A 20,615-nucleotide genomic window follows, 5' to 3' on the forward strand; every position below is an offset into this window, starting at 1 on the left:
TGGTCAAAATGCGTATAAATATAAGAAATCGTTCTAGCAAAATCATTTATTAATTAGGTTTTCATTTTTATCTTTCAAGAAACAAAAAAGTAATTAGACATTATTTTCTTCAAAATGAAAAGAACTTGTTCGACTTCGACCGATCAGCTGTTCAATGATTGTAATATTGAAAGCTACGGGGTTATGGTAAAATAAGGTGCTCGTCGGAATGAGTGTCTAGACTAGATGTTATTCAAAGTGTGATTATGTCTGGAAGATCATTAATTGACCAAATTAAACATTATCAGAAAGATATTGAAAAATGTCCGGAAAATTCAGAACGCGTAAGTAAATATTTAATTATCAAGAAACTATATACACTTTCTTAGTTAATATAACAACCTTCATTTTCAGTCTTTGACATATGGTATTAACAATAGATGTTAATATGTTAGTCATTATATCAAGTAATTCCCTCCAATCTTACTTTATTGTTTTCAGATGATAAGATGTATCCAAAGACTATACGTACTGCCCATACTTGTTCATCACTTACAGGAAACTGGCGTCGGTAGAAGTGTTAATTCTTTAAGAAAATACAATGGTGAAGTTGGTGATGCGGCTAAGGCTTTGGTGGCCAAGTGGAAAGCATTGGTGGCCGCGGAGGAATCCAGTAAAGAAGAGCAAGTACAAGAACCCCCGCCGGTAGAAATGTCCGAAGAAATATCTCCACTTCCTCGCCACGAGAAACCATCTAAATCTAACAAAGAAAAAGAAAAGTCTAATCACGAAGTTAATAATCATAAGAAATATGAAAGCAGTCACAGCAGTGACCGTAAACATCTCTCTTCTTCTAGCGATCGAAATAAACATCATTCATCTAGCGATATAGGTAAACATAATTCTTCCAGTGATCAAAGTAAACATCATTCATCATCAAGTGATCGTGAAAAACATCATTTATCATCTAGTGATCGTGATAAGCATCATTCATCGTCTAGTAATCGTAATAAGCATCACTCGTCGTCTAGTGATCGTTATAAACACCATTCATTATCTGGTGATAATTCTAAACAACGTTCTTCAACTACTGACCTCAGTAAAGAGCATACATCAAGTAAGAAATCTTTAAGTAACCATGAAAGTTCCAAAAATAGTGACAAACCTGTGTCTGAGAAACGTAAACATTCTTCTAGTAAAGACAAAGATAAAAAACATGTTACTGAAGGTGAGAAAAGTCCTTGTAGAAAAAAGCGGAAAAAACATTCAAGCCCTGAAGTTGAAAAAAGGGAAAAGAAACATATAAAAGCAAAAACAAACAGTAGCGATTCTGAAGAAGAAGAGGAAAAAGAAAATCAGCCAGAATCAGTTAGTTCTTCTGATGATCAATATGATAATAATGATTCTGAAGAAGTAGAAGAAGAAGAAGAAGAAGAAAAAGATTCTAGCGACAGTTCAGATGATGAAAAAGAAGAAGAAGAGTATGAAGATGAAACAAAAGAAGAAGCAATGCAAGAAGAGTCGGAAGAAAGCGATGAAAGTGACCACAGGCATCGGTCGAAACATCATAGTTCTCACAGACATAAATCTAGTCATTCAAGTAAGGAGAAAGTGAAAGAATACACAAAAAGTCATAAAGATCACAGTAAAAGTAGTAAAAATAATCAAAGTGATAAACCTTCTAGTAAAAAAAGCAGTCCTGAGGATTTGAAAAAGTTGATAAAGGAAAATGAAAAGAAAATTAAGAAGGAACAAAATTCTGTGGATAAATCACCTACTAAAGTTGCAAAAGTTAAAATTGAACGGAATGAAGACGGTAGCGTTGATAATGCTTCAGGTAAAATCCTATTGATTTGTAGATATTAATTCTTTGAAAATATACCCTCAATATGTTTTGTCGTAAAATAATATTAATTTTATATACAGCATAAGACCACCGTTACTTCGGGAGGCGATTCTGGGCATTATTTGCAACAAAAAAAATCTATGTAAACTATGGCCCGATTCTGCTCCGTTTTATAGATATTTTTAATTTTATGTTTTTTCAAAATATTATACTTTTTAGCAAGCAGTCGTCTGTATTTCTCAAACTACTAATGCTAAAGCAATTTTAATAAGCTCATTAGAAATCAGTTTAAATTTCCTTTTAAATAAGCTAATGTATATTTCAAAATAATTATATTAAGTATTTCACTTTGTGGCCCAAACATAAGAAATAGCAAGTTTCTAATTTTTACCCTAAACTTTGACTTCATTTTTCTCAAAAATATAAGTTTAAAAACGTGCACTACTCATGAAAAACATCTACCTTTTGAAAGGTGTGCCTTGAATAGTGGTTATTTTAAAAATTGATACCGAAATTTCTTAATAATTACAAAAAAAATAGGAAGATGCAGCGTCGGCATAGTAGATGGAATACTTCACCGAACTTCCTGTACACCTCCACGAACGTCTTAGCGTTCGAAACACGCCTATCAGGAAAACATTTAGCATACTCCCGCCTAGCTTCTCCACTATTTCCATCTACGAAACCATAGATGTGTAACATATCGCGATATTTAATATTCGAATATGTTGACAGGATGATAGTAAAAAACAACTAAATATCCAATTAAAATGTAGTCTTTAAACTATCTTTTCTTTTTGTTGTCTTAATTTTATTTATAAGCTGTATTAGGATAAAACATGTCAGTTTTTAATTTGGGGATTAGAGCGATAAATAAGTTCTCGGCTTATTCATTAGCTCTTCACAACCTCCCAATTCCAAAAGTTGATAGTGTAGTTCAAGAAAATCTGTGTTTTATACACATTACTTAGCATATTTTTTTAATTAACGTAAGAATAGCACACAAATTAAACTCGTTAAACGAAAATCCTTTCTTTCGAAATTGGTACCTAACCCTCACTTAACCTCATACATATACCATTTTCTTCCTTTTATTTTATTTTATTATTTATAATGTGAATTTTTATATTTTTGAATATAGTTCTTAAATTAATTACACGTTTGTATAAAATAATACTGGATTTGTCGTTTCTGATCAATTATATTCTTATAGTAGGTGAATTCCTTTCATAATGCCGACGCTGTTTTGACGCCTATTTTTTGAAATTAATAAGAAATTTTTGCATCAGTTTTTAAAATAACCGTTATTCATGGTACACCTTTCGAAAGGTGTTTGGGTGTAGATGTTTTTCATGAGAAGACCACGTTTTATTATAACTTATATGTATTATATTTTTGAGAAAAATGAAGTTAAAGTTTTTGGAAAAAATTAAAAACTTGCTATTTCTCATGTTTTAGCCGCAAAGTGAAATACTTGATATTATTATTTTGTAATGTAAATTATCTTATTTAAAAGGAAATTTAACCTTCTTTCTAATGAGCTGATTGAAATTGCTTTAGCTTTAATAGTTTGAGAAATATAGACAACTGTTTGCTAAAAAGTAGTAATATCTTGAAAAAACATAATATTAAAAATATCTATAAAGCGGAGCAGAATCGAGCCATAGTTTATATAGATTTTTTGTTGCAAATGACGCCCAGAATCGAATCGCCTCCTAAAGTATCGGTAGTATTATGCTGAACACCCTGTATATTGGTATTTGGCACCTACAGATTTATGTACTTTCAATTAGTTTTAAAGTCTCAGGTCTTTAATAATTACGTGATTACACAATTTAATTTTGACACATTTTGAATTCATAGTTTCCCTTTTTTCTAAACGTAATACCTAATTTTTAAGTTGTTAGGACGATTATTGACTTAAACGAAATTATTATAACTGCTCAAAAATCTCATTTACGAATTTTATATTACCATCATTGTTTGACTATATTTACATTTCCGTTCTGATCCTGGTATAAGAATTATTTGCTAAAAGTAAATAACTCAATTACAGAGAAAGTGACTGCAACACCAAGTCCTCGTAACATTTAAAGATTGATCCCATAGTTTCCTTATTCTGGTTTATTTTTTATTTTTTTTGCATGAATGTTTAATAAAAACTTTCATATTGCAATTCAGGCAGCAGTCGATAGATGTATATAAAAATTTTAGGTGGCAATTAGTAATGCATGTGGTGGTGAGTTTAGAGATTTCTCCTGACATTAAAACTAAATTGTTTATCTAACGACTAATTGAAAAGTCAATTTGTTATCCTAGCAAATTGGGATGACAACTTGAAGTTGTTTCTTTTATTTGGCAACGGAATATCCTCAATTATAAAGAAATAGTACTTTTTTCTAGAATACTAAAATTTTGTTTAATATTGAGAAATATAATTTTTATTGGTTTAGGAGCAAGCTTTGCAGATGCTCTTCTTGGAATGGACCATGTACCATCACCAAAAAAGAAAAAGAAATCTTCATCTAGTAAATCTGAAAAACAGGAAAATTCTTTAACGCAAGGAACGAATACTAGTAACAAAGTAGTTGAAAAGGAGTCTAAAATTACTTCATCTTCTCATTCATCATCATCATCTTCTTCTTCTTCTTCGTCGTCGTCGTCGAAAAAAGCCAAGACTTCCACAACTAAAGAAGTAGATATTTTTAAAGAAGTAAGCTCGATTTTCTATGTATATTCCTGGACTAAAATCTATTTTAATTTGTACATATATGATTTTTTGGTTTAAAAATTTCACAATATCTGATCTATTATTTTGCCTAACATTCTTCATTATTTTAGAGTTATATTACATCATCAGTCTTAAGCCCAGCTCACACCACTCATCTGCAGAATAATAACCTGGTAGAAAAGAATAATGTCAATTTCAGTCTATATTTTTTTTTTATATTTTGACCTAAGGACTGTGTCATCTTTCAGTTCTTATTGACAACCTAATATTTTACATTATTATAAGGTTGGTATATCTTTTGTTCTGCCTGGTGTATCCTGAAGTTTATAAGCAGATAGAACAGAAGATATACCAACCTTATAATGATGTAAAATATTACATTGTCAATAAGACCTGAAAATGACCTAATCCCTAGGTCAAAAGCTGAGTAAAATAAAAAAAAACTCGACTGAAATTGGCATTATTTTTTTCTTCCTATAGATATAATAAATCAGTCACAAAAAAAAAATTAAAAATAATAACCTGGTAGTTGATGCGCTTGAAAGGAAAAAAATAAGGGATTAATATCGCTATCCGGGGCTAGTAGATTCACAGCACTGCTGCCATGGGCTTGTTTTATCAAATGAGAGATATTGTAAATTTATAAATATAAGTACATATATAAAAAATTGAATTGGAATCGCTATCTTAAGCTTTCATCTCTTAGCTCTTATGCTATTCAGAACGACGAATATATAAACTTACTTAAAATAATCTAAAACATTAAAAGTTCTTCTTGTAGGAAAAGCCGTAACGATTTTTGTTGGATTTTTGTACCGATTGAAATGCGTGTAAACTCTTTTTTTATGCAAAAATATTTAAGGAGTTATTAACCTTTATCGAGTGTAAAGTTACTTTTCAGATAGTGTAGAATACCATTTGTCATTATAGAACTATACTTAACTTACACATTAGGTCAATTAAAGAAAGGAGTATTATCTGGCAAATAATATATCAGATTTTGCAGCATGGCGAACCCAGTCATTTAGAAATTTAATTTTTTGTTGTTGTTGTTTTCTAGCCCAACTTACTATCAAAAAATGTAAAATTAGAAGCATTAGACCTAGATATATCGAGCACCTTACCGGAAATTGATCCAAACTATAAACCTCTACCACATATTCCTGAGCATATACTTCGTAGAAATAATAAACCTTTATCAGAAGAAGAGACTATGTTTTCAATTATGACTACTAAAAATCAAAGGTAAGTGAATCACTTACTTAAATTTTCTTTTTTATTTTTCAATATTATTTGCTATGTTCATATGTTTCAGGACAAAAGTGTTTTCAGGAGCAAAAACTGGATGTTATGTAGCAGTTCCATCACTTTATAGCCTTTGTATTCAATTACTTTACGAAAATATTGAAGGTAGTGTTTTTATAACTCCCAAAATTATGTTTATAATATCTGGATTTTTTTAGCAAGCCTAAAGTACCAAAAACAATTTTTAATTTTAGCTGTGGAATACACTGGTGGAGTTCCGTACGACTTGTTAAAACCATTATTAGAAAAACTTAATGCCGATCAATTATACGTTTTAGAACATTACAATCCTTATCTGATTGAGGATACCGATTCTCTTTGGCAATTTCATTGCAAAAAAGATTTTAGAGGTGAAAGCAGAAATGATATGGAATCATGGAGGGATTTGTATTTGGTATTGTATATTTTGTATAATTGAATTTATTTTTTATTTATCAGTATATTTATTTACTTATTTAGTTAACATATGTTTTCATTGCTACTTTATACAGACTTCTTTCACTCTAGTGGGGCTAACATTCTTTCAACAATGTTCTCCTCACAGGTAACGTGGAGAACGAAGAGGGATAGATAGGTGCCTAAATTACACTCCTCTCCTTCATTTGTTGAGAAACTATTCTTTTCAAGAGTATTTCTGCAAAACATCGAGAAGAGATTAGATTCAGATATTTTTCCTTGTAGATGAGTTTAATGAGTTGCCGGCGGTACTGCTTGGGTGCCAAAACAAGGCTGAATAATTCTTTCTCTTTCAAGGATAAAGCTGTGAGAGGACTTCTTTACATATGAAATATATCTTTACTTCAGGAAATGAAAAAGCAAAGACTGGTCCTCTTCAAGCATTTATCTAGGTTTCATTGTCTGTAAATCTTACACGCATCGGTCCGATTTTCGGCTTGTGCATAGTCATACGTTGATCGCTCATGATTTTGATCACATACAATTGGAACAAATGTAAAATGACTCTTTACAACATATATTTTAAAAATATATATAAAATAATTTTAGCGCTGCATGGATGAAAGAGAAAAGAAGTTAAAAGAATTAACTGCAAACATTACACAGTCAATGGCCAAGTCAACTCCAGTTAGGACTGCCAAATTGGCTTATGTAGATTCTGTAGCCAAACCACCTCGAAACGTTGCTAGAAAGCAGGTAATATATTTATGATTAAAAATTATAAAATGAAATAATATTGTTATTATTTCTTTTGTAAATGTTCTTTTTTTTACTGCAGTTAGATAATATATTGCGAAAGACTAGGAAACCCAACTATGCCAGATTCCAGAAAATTCAGTGTTGGGATAACTTAATTTGAGTAGGAATATTGGAAAACTCTAATTCCAAGTATTGCGCTACAATACTTTCAAATCATTCTTTACTTCTAATATTAATATGTTACTTCTAGTGAAATAGAAGCTATGGTTTCTTCGGAAAAGTCTGGATGGCAGAGAATGTTTTATTTACGTCCTTCTAAAAGAATATTTTTAAGTTGGCATTAAAATTTTAAGATTCAGCCAAAAACTTTCAATCATACAGTTTTTGTTTTTTTAAGCTGTACTGATTTTATCAATAAGGGCTCAACCTGATAATGCCAACATTGATGAGTGGTTCGGGTTCGATTCCTACAGAGGCTCCAATAAGTTATATTGACCATTTTTAATTTTGCACACCACTGGTGTCGAATTTGAAAGCGGAGCACTCTCAATTCAATTTGAACGTTTAAAGTAGGTTTGATCTATTTAAACAAATAGGCTGCTTTATGGGCAAAGACTCTTGATTGAATTTTATGCATGAAACCTCGAAATCGATATAATGCTAAAAATGGTTTATAGAACATTAAGATATTATATTTTAGATAACAACTAATTATTATGTCACAGAGTTCTCTATTCTTGTATTCAAAGGTAAGATTAATTTATTTATTTTTGTAGGCAAAATTCGGCACGGGTAAGCCGGTCAGTTCAACTAGTTCTTCTGGAACTTCTGGAATAAATCCTAACAAACAACAGATCGTAAATAAAGCTATGGTTGGTGGTCACACTCCCGGCGTTGTAGTCAAAGATATTGTACCTCCGCCACCTAAGGAGAGTTCATCCTCATTTAATAAACCAACACCTTCCTTTTGTAAGTTTAGTCATAAAATCAATGTTAAGTATACTTTTTTTTTTAAATTGCTTTCACCATATAGCCACCAACATTGTAGTCACAAATTCTAATGTATAAATACAATATCCGAGCTAACTTAATTTTTGTCAGTATGAATAAATATTAAGTGCCGGATGTGGTTGATTGTTGGAACTAACGCTAAAGGTATTTGCGAAATGCTTGTAGAGTTATTAAACTCGTTTCGCACTGAATTCGTAATTCATAATGGTGATTGTTGCGAGATTGTTACCTTGAAAATGGAAGATGACGTTCTGTGTGGTGTGAATTCAGACCTTCCACTTTTTCCCTCTCTAGGCTGTAAAAAAAAAAAAAAACCAGCCATTTTTGCCGTTCACATTGAAACAATAATGTGTGGGACCACTTTCTCTTCTTTCTGATAAATTCTTGAAATGTTATTTGTTAGCAGACCCATGCAGAGCATTTGTTTTCTTAGTATTCATTGGCCTGAGTAATACCGGCTTAAATTTAGGCAAGTAATTTTCTTGCATCCAGACGGAAAGACCTTATTTAGCTAAAAACTCTTGTCAGGATCTCCAAGCAGCGACCTCGAGAAGAGTTCACAAGTTGTCAGACTTATCCTGTACAGTTACATCGCTGTACGAGAAAACCACGGATCTGAAATTAAATAAACCCCAGTTTTATAATCTCAGCAACGCAGATAAAAATTACGACTAGCCACACTTCTGGAAACTTAGCGCTGAAGCCGGTATCTGAGCTTTACATACAACCCTCAAAAAATAACGCATTCACTTAATAATACCAAAAGGGCATGCAGAGGTAGTTGATGTGTCAATTATTGGATTTTGCGAATCCACTGACCTTTGTCATCATCCTACATCATTCACGCTAACCTACTCAGTGTTCACTTTACAGCTACTTCAATGACAAACATTGTCACTCTAAGGGGGCTTCCTTTTGGTATCAGTGGTTTTGGTTTTATGCTTCTTTCCAGTCTTAAATCTTCTCACAGAATAGTCTTGAGATTCGAGGTCTCTAACTAGGTCTCTTACCGAGATAAGAAGTTAGAAAGGCCTGCCAAAATGTGTTTAGAATCAATTTTACTTCAGCGCTATGTTGTTATGGTTCTGCCTTCTCCTTTGATCAGATATGGAGTTGCTAGTATTCATGGCTTGTACGCATGATTTATTCGTTTACATTATTGTGTGTATGTTTGTTTATCAGTGTTATAATGTTTAAAAAATTGGTTTTAATTCCAGTAAAAAAGAAGAAAGCTCCTTTAATGGCCAAAGCGTTGCAACTTATCAAAGGAAACAGATTTAAACGATAACAGTACTGTAAAATTATTTTAAAATATTATAAGCCACGTTCTTTATTCTTCTTACGCTTTATAAATATTTTTTAAATGTGTAAATATTCATGTGTATATAGTAAACATGATTATGACAAAGGCAAGAAGATGTTTTATATATTAAAAAAATATAAATACTTTCTCATTTATAAGAAAATTGTATTTATACAAGATATTGTCATTTTTAATAATTTTAAAGTATTGAAAATTTAAAATCAACCCATAAACTGTTGTAAATAAATACACAAAGTCAGGGGTTTAATAAATTTTTTTTCTTTTTTTTTTAATGATTGTTGTTAATAATGGTAATTATGTATTTATCATTTGGAACTTTATTTTAATAAAAATTGTTGGCATTAATAATTTACTTAAGTTTTTTGTATTTAGAACCCTTGCGTATAACAACATTACATTTGCTACAGAATCATCCATTTTAAAAATAAATAATTACAAAAACTAATCAGAAAAGAGAACAGACTTTTTTTTTGCGTTGCTTTAAGGCCACGATTGAGGAGGACTGTACACTTATATTTGTTGAGGAGGCTATATTTTATTTAATTGCTCCTTCCACAGTGGGTACTTTTTCATGGCATTTTTAATGAATTCATATATGGTTTGCAGTTGAAATTATTTATTTCTGACGAACTTTTTTTAGTATTGTTAAATTTGTAATTAAAAATGGAATAGTGTGATAATAATACAGATCCTTGCAGTGTATCTGCAGAGACTGATTTTAGTTGTGTATTTTACTGGGATTTTGATTGTAGTTGATTTTATGTGTATGTTTTGATCATTAGTATTAAGGATTGCAATGGGTTGGATTTTATATTACTTTTTAATCTTAAATCTTCTCGCAGAATAGCTAGGCACTCGAAGTCTCAACTAAGCCTCTAACCGGAATAAGAAGTTTGAAAGGCCAGCCAAAAAGTGAAAGGAACACACCTCTAGGGGGGGGGGCTAAGACATCCCAGATTTCTTGAGTTCATATAAGCTACAAAGGTGATTTTTTTTGTTTACCCTTTTAAATAATTTTTTTAATTTAAATCTTTTAGGGTTTTAATATTGCTTAGGAAAATCTTTTGATTCGGGGAAAGCGAACGGAAAAACATCTTTTTTGTGAGTATTCAGGAATCCCAGTTTTAATTAATTTGATTAATTATCGATTGGTCTAAAATTCAATTGATCCTATTTATTATTATTTATTTATTTAATTAATTAAAGCACGTCAACACCTGAGGTCATTGGTGGCTTTTTTTCCGTACACTGGGCCTCCAGATTGCATTATCTCGTTTCAGACAAATTTTTCATCACAAATCAGTAGCTTTAGCTGGATTCCCTCCGCAGGTATCCATTGCGCTGAGCACGTCCCTTTTACATTTATTCTTCCCAAGTTGTTCGAGAATCATTTTTCTCTATTTCAAACCTACAGGAAAATGTTTTTTGATCTTAGACAACTTATTGATAGTGTTAAATACAGACTAGACAGGCATAGGTTGTAGCGTTATTAATACTTCTGATGATGCTATTCTTTAAAATTTATAAATCAATTAGAAGCACAATTTGAGTACAACTGAATAAACTAGGTTTTAGATAGTAGATAACTAAACTTTCTGGAGTCTTGTAACATTTTAAAAGATTAAAATTAAGAAAATATTTAATTTGATGTTAACAGAAGACAGACTTCTATTGATTAATTTTCTGGATTCTTGTGAACATCTTGGAGGGGACCTAGGAAGGAGCAGCAGCAACTTTACTATTATCGTGAATTTATTCAGAATATCAAGACTTTGTTTAATGATTCAAAATTGAATACATATCTGAGATCGAAAATAATTAAATAATTCTAAATGATATCTCTTAAAGAGAACTAATAGGTTTCCAATCAAAATAAACATTTATTTGTGCTTAAAATTTGTGGCACGCGATGTAAAAAAAAAAAAATATGGAAAATTTAATTTGCATACTACTCCAAATCAGTTCACAAGAAAATTATTACTGACATGATAATGTCAGCAGTCTAAACTGTATAGACTAATATAAATAAAAGCTACATACGTATAGGTAGTTATTTATTTATAATGGATTTTGGAAGAAAAACCGGCCTCCCATAAGTTCTTTAAAGATTAGAGTAGAAAAAATAACATTTCTCAATGTATACTATTTTGTTTATATTATAAATATTGAATTATAATGATTGAATCATCGTGAATTATCTATTAACATTTTAATTTATTGAGAAATTTTTTCAAAGTGAAACAACTAAAAATGCATTATGTAAAGAACTATTCCTTATAATCATAAGTGTTTATCTAAACATGAGAGAATAATGAATAGGTTATTTTTCATACAAGTTTCCATTACTAAACTATTTTGAATTCCAAATTTTTGCGGTTTTGGAGTAAAAAGAGTTTGTACAATAATAGCAATTCCAAAAAAACAGTATGTTACCTCCTTTCCTAAAGTTATAACAAAGTTGTAACCTACTCTAAGAATTGCAGCTGATTGCGATCTATTTTGTATTTTCTATTTACAGTTCTCTATACAATAGGTAGTAGTAAGTCTTTCGCGTAGTTGCACTTTCCGTAGAACAAAAACGTACTTTCTTTAAAACAAAATATACGTAAGTCTTTAACGATTTACCCAAACATAATCTTACCTAAAGTTATTACTGTAAATCTTAATTTTTTTTTGTACCAGGACCCTCGGTACTTGTCAATTTTAAATATGCCGTCGTTCATAAACCAACCAAAACCAAGTGATACAGAACCAGTGACAATGGATGATGTTTCGAGAGAAGCTAAAACATTGGTAGAGAAAGTAATAAATGACGTTGGAAAAACTTCGGCAACTAAGCAATTAATTTTTGGATGTGCTTCTGGATGGTAAGAATTATAAAGATAAAAATCTGAAAACGTACACCGGTATAAATTTCTTGTATAATTAGAAAAATATGACTGAAAACTATTTTGATGGTAATGAATAAAAGAAAGTAAAAATGTAAAACAAACCATCTTGTTTAAGGTAAAAAGTTTATCTCTAAAGTTTGTTAAATTACTTCTAAGGAACTTATTAAAGGATAAGTAACGCCCCTTACATCATAATTTGTAGTATTATTTAAGCTAAAATTTTGCTGCCACCCTTTTACATTTAGAACGTGAACCTTACTAAGCCAGTTCCGTATTAAAACTGTCCGGTAGGACAGTTGTATAAGGGTTGTTAGTAACATGTAACATGAAGGCAAATTTCGAAAGCATTGAGTCACTTTGTACGACGGTATCCTTGAACACCTTTTCGTTTGATAAGTTCTAAATTTAAAACATGATAAAGCATTAAGAATCCATAAAAACAATTTAGAACTTTTCAGCCTAATTGGTATTTTGTTCTACTTATCTTGTTGGTGCCTTGTATTTTAATTATTGTTACTTATAGTTATAAATACAAAATACAAGGTTCTTCTAAAAAGTGAGATGGAAACAACGTGTTACACAACAATATTACAACTCAATTTTTAAAATCCAATGAGTCTTAAGGCGAAATGGCTTCTTCTATTTATTTCATTATTGAAGAATTAAAAACCTCTTCTTTGGAATATTTAAAACAATGAATGAGACTAGACATGATGTATTTGCGCAGTAGTCTTTTTAACATCAAATTAACTGTTTTAACGAAGGATTAAGTAATTTTTTCCCCTTTAAGTCCTCCCCATTATTACAATCAGTCACCACTGCATACATTTCACTCTATTTCTGAAGTGGTTAAATATAATTACGTATTGTTTGGTTACCTTTATGAAATGCAGTAACCATATTGTAAGCATTCTTTTTTATATATGTATGTATACTGTTTAAATTAAAGAGCAAAAAAGAAATGCCTCCTTATTCAGGTGTCGTGAACGAAGGCGAATAATTACAAATTTTTTTTAAATCGTTAGTCGAGACCAGAAATAGAACCCGAATATTGTACGCCTAATTCTAACTAGTCGAGATAAGTAATAAGTATGGGCTAAATGTAGTTTGGCAATCCCAAACTGTTTCCAAGTGTTCAATTCTCATTCTTCTTGTATCAATGTCGTTTAGGTAACTTTCAAAATTTTTGCTTTCCTCTTCAAATTGTTCAATTTTTTTACAAATAAAAATGGTTAATAAAAAATAAGTACGTCACCTATGTCACTCGGAATTCTGAGAAACTTCCATTTTTATGGAGGTGAAGATAGTAGGGAAAAAATTCATGGTTCATGAATTTTAATGAAATGAATAAATTGAACAAAATTTAGATAAATTTTATTAATATATTTCTTAATTGCTGGCTACAAATAATAGAATTGTTTAATCATACAACTACTATTTCTATAAGGCGATGTATTTCTTTTAAACTTCCACCTGTTTAAAGATAGGCGATAAAAAATATCTCCTTTACACAATAAAAAAAAAATCCTTAATTTTTTTTTTTTTCATGTTCAAACAGTACTTTTACTAAGCTTTCTGCCTGCAAGTGAATTTAATATTAGTACCCCAAATTCGTTGCTTTATCTAATTAACTTTTCATATTGCGTTTGATTAGTAATTGAGAATTTGTATGCGTTAAGGAAAGGTACTTGATCACTTTTAATAGAGGCTTCCAGTCCTTATTTTCATAATAATATTGGTAGAAAAAATGGGTTATTTTCTAAACTACCCCACAAATTTAGACTTTGAATTGAAAATTTCATAACTAAATAAGAATACGGTTTAAAACATTAATATTTTACTGCTACTTAACAAATATGAACTGTATTTTAGCTCTCAAAACATTTTAGTAAACAAATGTAAACTATGAAGTTTACGTAACTTATGGGTTTTTTTAACTTTGTTTTAATAAAATGTGAATTTTAATTGTATTATACAATAGCAAACAAAAAAACTCAATTCGTAAATTTTAGGATGACAGGGTACCTGATGATGAAGGTTGGAAAAGTAGCCGCTGTAGCTCTTGGCGGTGGCATTATCTTGTTGCAAGTGGCAAATCACAATGGTTATATAAAAGTAAACTGGGATCGTCTCTATAAAAAAGTAGATGAAGTAGGAGATACAGTGGAAGCCACAGCTACATCAAAAGGGCCTAAACTTATGGATAAAGTACGTAATTTATAAAGTAATACTTTTTATCACACCTTTCATTTTCAAATTTTTGAGATTTAAAACATTTAAAAAAAAAAAGTGTTCAATTGCATCTACAATGCCCAGTAATCCCTTATACATTTGCAAATACTTTTTTAACCTCTTCAAACACCTCATTTACAGGTTTATCAGCGTCAATGCTTCTCACAAGATTCATAGCTTTGTAATGTTCAATAATAGGCATTGAATCTTTATGGAATGTCTCTATGCGTTTTTTTAGTGAAGTAATATTGTCATCCGATCTACCAGAACCTTCTGCACCTCTTTTTAAACACCGATCAATGCACACTTGTTCGCTACAGTTAAAAAATAGTACAAACAATAGATCAACTTTTTTTTCCATTTCTCTTGTCCACCCATCCAGATTGTCTTTATTTCTCGGAAAACCATCTATCAAAAATTTGGCCTTACCTGATTCAATCATTGCACGTTCAATTAATTTACATGTAATTTCCACAGGTACAATTGTACCATTTCTAATGTGTGTTTCTATTAATTCACCGTACTGTGTGCCGGGAGAATTTCTTTCTGCACGCAATAGATCACCAGCAGAAAGGTGCACAAAACCAAACTGACGTACAATATTAGCACATTGTGTACCTTTACCAGCACCTGGGCCACCTAACACGAACACAACTTTCGGCTTAGAACCTCCAGACATAGCTCCAAACAGACGACTAATTGAATACGATAATAATTTTATCATAAACTCACCCCTTATTGGTTATCTTTTTAATTAAAACAAACAAAAAGAAAGTTTTTATTGTCTATTTTTAGGTAGAAGTAGTTGATATAATTAGCAATTGTATTGATCGTGTAGTGTGGTTCTGATGACCTATCAAACACAAACACGGTCAATGTAAGCACTCACGCACTCTCCAAATATGACTGTAGGGGGCGCCACTGAACAGCTGACGGCCTTGACTTGCGCCTCCCCGCTTTCAGTGTAACAAGTCTAATTGCGCGCGCATGTATAGTTTGCTGTTCCTATTCGTAATGAACAGCCCCCGTTGTTCCTACTGCTTATATTGCCTAATTTTAAAAGATTGATTTGATCACTTGAAACAAATTTCTGAAATTTCCACTTTTTTTACAAATACAATCGTAATATTTATTTTTTTTATATTGAAAAGATGATAATCGAATTGAAAAATCTTACCGTGATCATACCAAACTCCTAACATCAGCATTATGATTTAAATTTATATTTTATTTTATGGTTTTAATTTATTTGGGCCAAAAACTTAATTTGAAACTTGAAAAAGTACAAACACAGAAAATGATCATATTGGACCTAAAAAACTTATTTAATGCATTTAGATAATTCAGATTTAAAGAAAATTGGTTACTATGAAGGGAATTTTGACAAAATTGGATTCTGAGTCTTCTGAATTTTCTTGGAGTAGACACGGATATCATAATTTCTGCTAACAACAATAAAAAATAAAATAAATATGCTCGTAGTCTTTGATAATGTTCTTGATGCAGCTAATAGTTTTTCTCCTTCTTCTCTTTTAATTGAAATAACAGCTCCACTTCACTAGGGAGGGTCAGAGGCAAATTTTGGTTGTAATGAATAAGTAAGATTCATACTTATTGTATACTAATGTACAAGATTGATCTACAAGCCGTACCCTTATTACGCCTTTATTAATCCCTAAAGAATTTTTTTTAAATCAGTTCACGTACTGAAGAAGAAAGTTGGGAAAAGCGTGATGGAAAATTCACGTTCCATAGTACGATGTATTCTTGTTTTACTGCGCAGATCTTGTCATCTATTTTATAATAAAAATAACATACTTTGTAAACTTTGCATTTATCTTTGTCCACTTTCATTCCAGATTACTTGTATCTGTAAAACCGAAAGCAAACTTTTCAAGTGATGTTTTATCATCTTGAAAGCACACGACCGGTGTACCATCTCTCTTTGCCAAATTGCTTGGGTGATAGCTATTCCAAAGAGACAGAGTCTGGTATAATACGGTATAAAGAAAAAAACTTATTGAAAGTAGGAAACTAATCTATGAATACGAATTTATGAATGTGGAAGGAAAGGGGAGCTGACATTATGGAATATCCACTTCCTGTAGCCTAAATACTTCTTCCTCAATCCTCTTCCATTAATTGATCTTTTACTGTACCTAATGATGGTTCAAGTATGTCTTAAAACTCATCTAACTGCTTCGAAAGTTCTTTTTACTTCGAAAAGAAATATTGTTTTAATGCATTTTACTAGAAAGAGAAGAACAGCCATCAGTTAGGGACTCCCTCCTGAAGACAACTCCCCCTCCCGTTCATGGCCTTCTCTAAAAATTCTGAAGAAAGTCCACTGAGGTTAATATCTAACGATTACTCAGCTTCTTCAGACGCCTAGCTAGAGAGGTAGTCGGCTTAACCCTAACCTGGAGCAACTCACGCCATCCATCGCTGCTAAATGTTCCAAAGATGGAACTCACTCAAAAGATTGAATTAAAAAGTTTATATTGTTCTATGGAAAGTAAAGCAGTAAAGTACCCTACCCAGGATGTCTACGGTCAGCCACAGAATGTCTAGAGGCCCCTTATCTTATAATAGTCTTAACTTTCAGCCACAAAAATCTAAAGAATATTCGCAACCATTGTATGCAATAACATATAGTATAATCAGTAGGTTATAACATAACCTCAAAAATTTGAATTAAGCCGAGTGGTTTAATATGACAAAACAGTTTGTCTTGAGAATGGTTTCCGTTTTAAAATTACTTTCTCTTATCTGTAAGTGCAGGCTAATTTCTATTATATACTAGGGGATATGTACATTATCCCTCGTGTTACTTTCTCTCGACTTTTTGCCCATTTATTTCCTCACCTATCAATTAAAAGTTCTTCTTTAAAACTTTCAGAGTGACTATTAATTGCTGTTTTTGATACAATGAACCTTAGATACCCTTTCACATTGACTGCTAACTTTATTTCTCAATCTCTTTCTTTTCTGTTAGCGAAACAAATAATTTTTGCATTTGCATGTCATTATTTTTGCTAATTTTTTTTTTTTTTTTTTTTTTTCTCCTTTTGGCTACTTTTTTTGAAGCGGGAATAGTGCTCTGAAACTTTCATGCATATCTGATGAGACCTCAACTGGTGTAGAGTTAGAGTGCAGGCTAACAACACTATCTGCTTCATTAAATGTTTGTTGCACAGCAAAATTTGCTCTGTACTTCTGAGTGCACGCCAGAACGAGTATATTCTCAGTACATCATCTAACTCTCATTTACATTCGCAATGCACACAGCTAGCCGTCATAAGTCCTCGAAAAATTATTAATTGACTCACTTGCCGTTGGCTTTCTACTCGACAGTCAAAATTGTTTAGCTATTGTTTTGGGATATATAAAATTTTATATTCAAGTGTTTGAGCTCCTTATTTCTTGGTTTCTTGGGACTCAGTTTGGAATAGATTTCATACCCACTTTTTCCAAGGACCATGCATGCTTTTGCTTTTTTAAATTCTGCCTCTTCGAAAATGTCTACTATTTATAAAAAGATTTATATGGAGCATTCAGTTTTCTCATAACTGAAATTTTAAAAAGTTTCTCTGTACAATTTAATTTTAATGTCTATGGATTTCTTAGGAACCCCATTTATGTACTTGTTGGAGAGGACCACAGCTGAAATAAGTGTATAAACTCTTTACTATGTCTTAAACGTGTGCCAGGTCAAAAACCAATAGTTAATAATGTTAATAACCAATAGTTGTTATTTATGAGAACAGGAAAAAAAAAAACTTGGAAAACAAGTTCAGGATTTTGTATTCTCTATTAAAAAAGTATCACTGAAACCTAGTAATAGATATCACTCTTTCAACATTCGGATTAAAGTAATTCTAAAGTTTTTATAAGTTCTATTGAACATACATAATTAATCTTATTAATTAAAAAAGCAAATTTTCTGAAAAAGTAAACAGACTAGCTAGCTAATGCTTTCTTCTTGCTTAAATAACCTTACTCATTTTCAGGTGAGAAGATTTGCTCAGGAAAATACATACATGGCAGCAGGCTACGCTGGGGGTTTCCTAATTGGGATTGCATCCTCTTAAAAGGGGCAAAATAAACAAAATCTTGTTTCCTTTTAATTTTTTCTTATGTTGTATTATTGATTTTTCTCCAAAATAACTTCTTTTTTTTCACCTTTTTTTTTAACTCAAACTGTATTTTTAAGAACTGCAACTTCAATGATGCTCCCACATTATGTTTCAAATTATATTGAATTTATGTTAAATTTTAAAAATAAATTTCTGTGTCATTTGTACAGTTATTTTATTTTTTTTTAATTATTTAAAATAATCGATTTAGAACAGAATAAAGTCTGGGATCTCTCTTTATACTCTCTTGTATATATCCAGGTGGAACGGTTTGTTGACCGTAAACTTGACAAGGTGGAGAATATATTGAAGAAGAAAGAAAGGAAAGCGAAAACATGGTATCACAAGAAAGTTTTGGGCGATGAAGATTATTTTGTATTCCAAGAGATACATGTATTTATGGCAGCTTTCATGGCCGGTATGGCACTGGGTGTTACTTCTGGCCGTATTCTTTAATTTTTTTTAATTTTATATAATTTAAATTATTATTAAAACTCCAAAAACCCATTTATAATATTAATAATCTCAATAAATTAGATTTAAGTAAAAATTAAATGTAATATTAATACCATATTGCATTAATATCGTAAAGTTAAGATTGATTTTAATAGAAAGCTTACTAATTATTTCCAATTGAAGTGATGGCTTTAAATGTTTGTTTACTTATTATAATTACATTTTTTAGAGATTAGATTTGCAAATAGAAATCAGTTTTAATTGCTATTATTTTGATTTGTTCAAAAAGGAAACAGAATAACTTTTATTATGAAAATTAAATATCGTAATCTAAAGACTTAGCGTTTTTTTTCTTTTGTTTAGTCCTAACGATAAAGAGGGTTAATCCTCATTTTAGTGAAGCATTAAATGTACTTAATTATTGATTACTTTTATTGTAACCAATAACGTAAAAAAAATAAATGTGTAAAAATAAAAATTCATTCTTATAGTTCTTTCCTAATTCCTTTTTTAGTTTGTAGCGGTATTGTAGCGATTTGACTGCTAAGTTGTGTTTATGAAGGAGAATCATGTTATTCACTGATGAAACATCAATCAAATTAGTTTTAACTCTAATAATATACAGAAAGTAATGGATGTATGAACGAAGGTAGTTTTTGTGTGTTTGTTTTCAGTAAAGATGAATCCGAGACAAAAATGACAGAAGGGTAGTTTGGTAATTTATCAATTGCATGCAACTTCGCTTATCAATTTCCTGGAAAGCGTAAACTTTGGCCCAGCATTTTACTTTATTCTCCCAATAAAGGATTAAAAAATAACGAAATAACCTACTTATTTTCATAACTAACTATAAACTAAAAAATAGACACAAAAGAAATAGTAATGCAGAACAAAGTAAAAGATCTATTGTGCCTTATTAGTACGGGGTGACTTATACTATTTATCCTACAGTACTCCAGGAGATGAAACCAATCACGCATGTTCTTTAGGAAGCTCTAAGAAGAGAAAGGACCCTTCTTCAAGATATTTTGAAGAAGACCCTCTGATTTTAATGAAGCTGAAAGAATACTAGTTAGGGCATATTGCCTCCAACATCCTTGTCCAAGCTCTCTTAGGAGGACAAGGAAGAGCAATTAGGGATAACTAATTCTAGACACCCATAAAACCCTACCCTACGCACTCTTCAATATTTTAAATGTGCCATTCCGAATTAATAATTCGCTTACACCAATCCAATCCTTGTAATCATTTATACTTATTAGAAACTCCCTAGGATGGGAAGCCGGAAATTAGAGATAACTTGGGACCAGCCAAACACATAGGAGTTGAACCTTTAGTGTTAATAATTTTTGTAGTAATTTTCATACTATTAAATTTCTGTCATAGTTTTAATTTTGCTTCTCTGAAGCTCCTGCATTTTCTTTGTTTACTTAAATATTATTTTAAAAGAAGGCTGAAATGATTTTAACGTTTTTTATATAAGTAAACAATACAAGCTATAAGCGTAAAATAATTTTATTTCAAGTTCTTTTTTATTATATAAATTAAA

General features: G+C 31.0%; 3 protein-coding genes across 4 annotated transcripts; 2 read left to right on the plus strand and 1 right to left on the minus strand.

Annotated features, from left to right (window-relative positions):
* Nucleotides 1–146: 146 nt before the first annotated feature.
* LOC141457834 (uncharacterized) lies at nt 147–9,455 on the plus strand. The gene is made up of 9 exons (XM_074135124.1): nt 147–323; nt 481–1,816; nt 4,279–4,538; nt 5,617–5,801; nt 5,872–5,966; nt 6,056–6,255; nt 6,867–7,013; nt 7,793–7,985; nt 9,245–9,455. The coding sequence occupies exons 1-9, from the start codon at nt 246–248 to the stop codon at nt 9,313–9,315; spliced, it is 2,565 nt and encodes an 854-aa protein (XP_073991225.1). The 5' UTR covers nt 147–245; the 3' UTR covers nt 9,316–9,455.
* Nucleotides 9,456–11,814: 2,359 nt separating this feature from the next.
* On the plus strand, nt 11,815–19,544 carry LOC141457841 (FUN14 domain-containing protein 1-like). 2 transcript variants are annotated; one of them, XM_074135139.1, is made up of 4 exons: nt 11,815–11,956; nt 12,034–12,218; nt 14,255–14,450; nt 18,872–19,544. In XM_074135139.1, the coding sequence occupies exons 2-4, from the start codon at nt 12,061–12,063 to the stop codon at nt 19,064–19,066; spliced, it is 549 nt and encodes a 182-aa protein (XP_073991240.1). In that variant the 5' UTR covers nt 11,815–11,956; nt 12,034–12,060; the 3' UTR covers nt 19,067–19,544. The 2 variants fall into 2 exon arrangements, with proteins under 2 accessions (XP_073991240.1, XP_073991241.1); XM_074135140.1 differs by having other exon boundaries at nt 18,485–18,968.
* On the minus strand, nt 14,331–15,372 carry Cmpk (cytidine/uridine monophosphate kinase Dak1). Its single transcript, XM_074135138.1, has one exon. The coding sequence runs from the start codon at nt 15,196–15,198 to the stop codon at nt 14,566–14,568; it is 633 nt and encodes a 210-aa protein (XP_073991239.1). The 5' UTR covers nt 15,199–15,372; the 3' UTR covers nt 14,331–14,565.
* Nucleotides 19,545–20,615: the final 1,071 nt, after the last annotated feature.

This window comes from Rhodnius prolixus, unplaced genomic scaffold, assembly GCF_049639745.1.
Source record: "Rhodnius prolixus isolate KJV_2025 unplaced genomic scaffold, Rpr scaffold_5, whole genome shotgun sequence".
In the NCBI taxonomy this organism is placed as follows: domain Eukaryota; kingdom Metazoa; phylum Arthropoda; class Insecta; order Hemiptera; family Reduviidae; genus Rhodnius; species Rhodnius prolixus.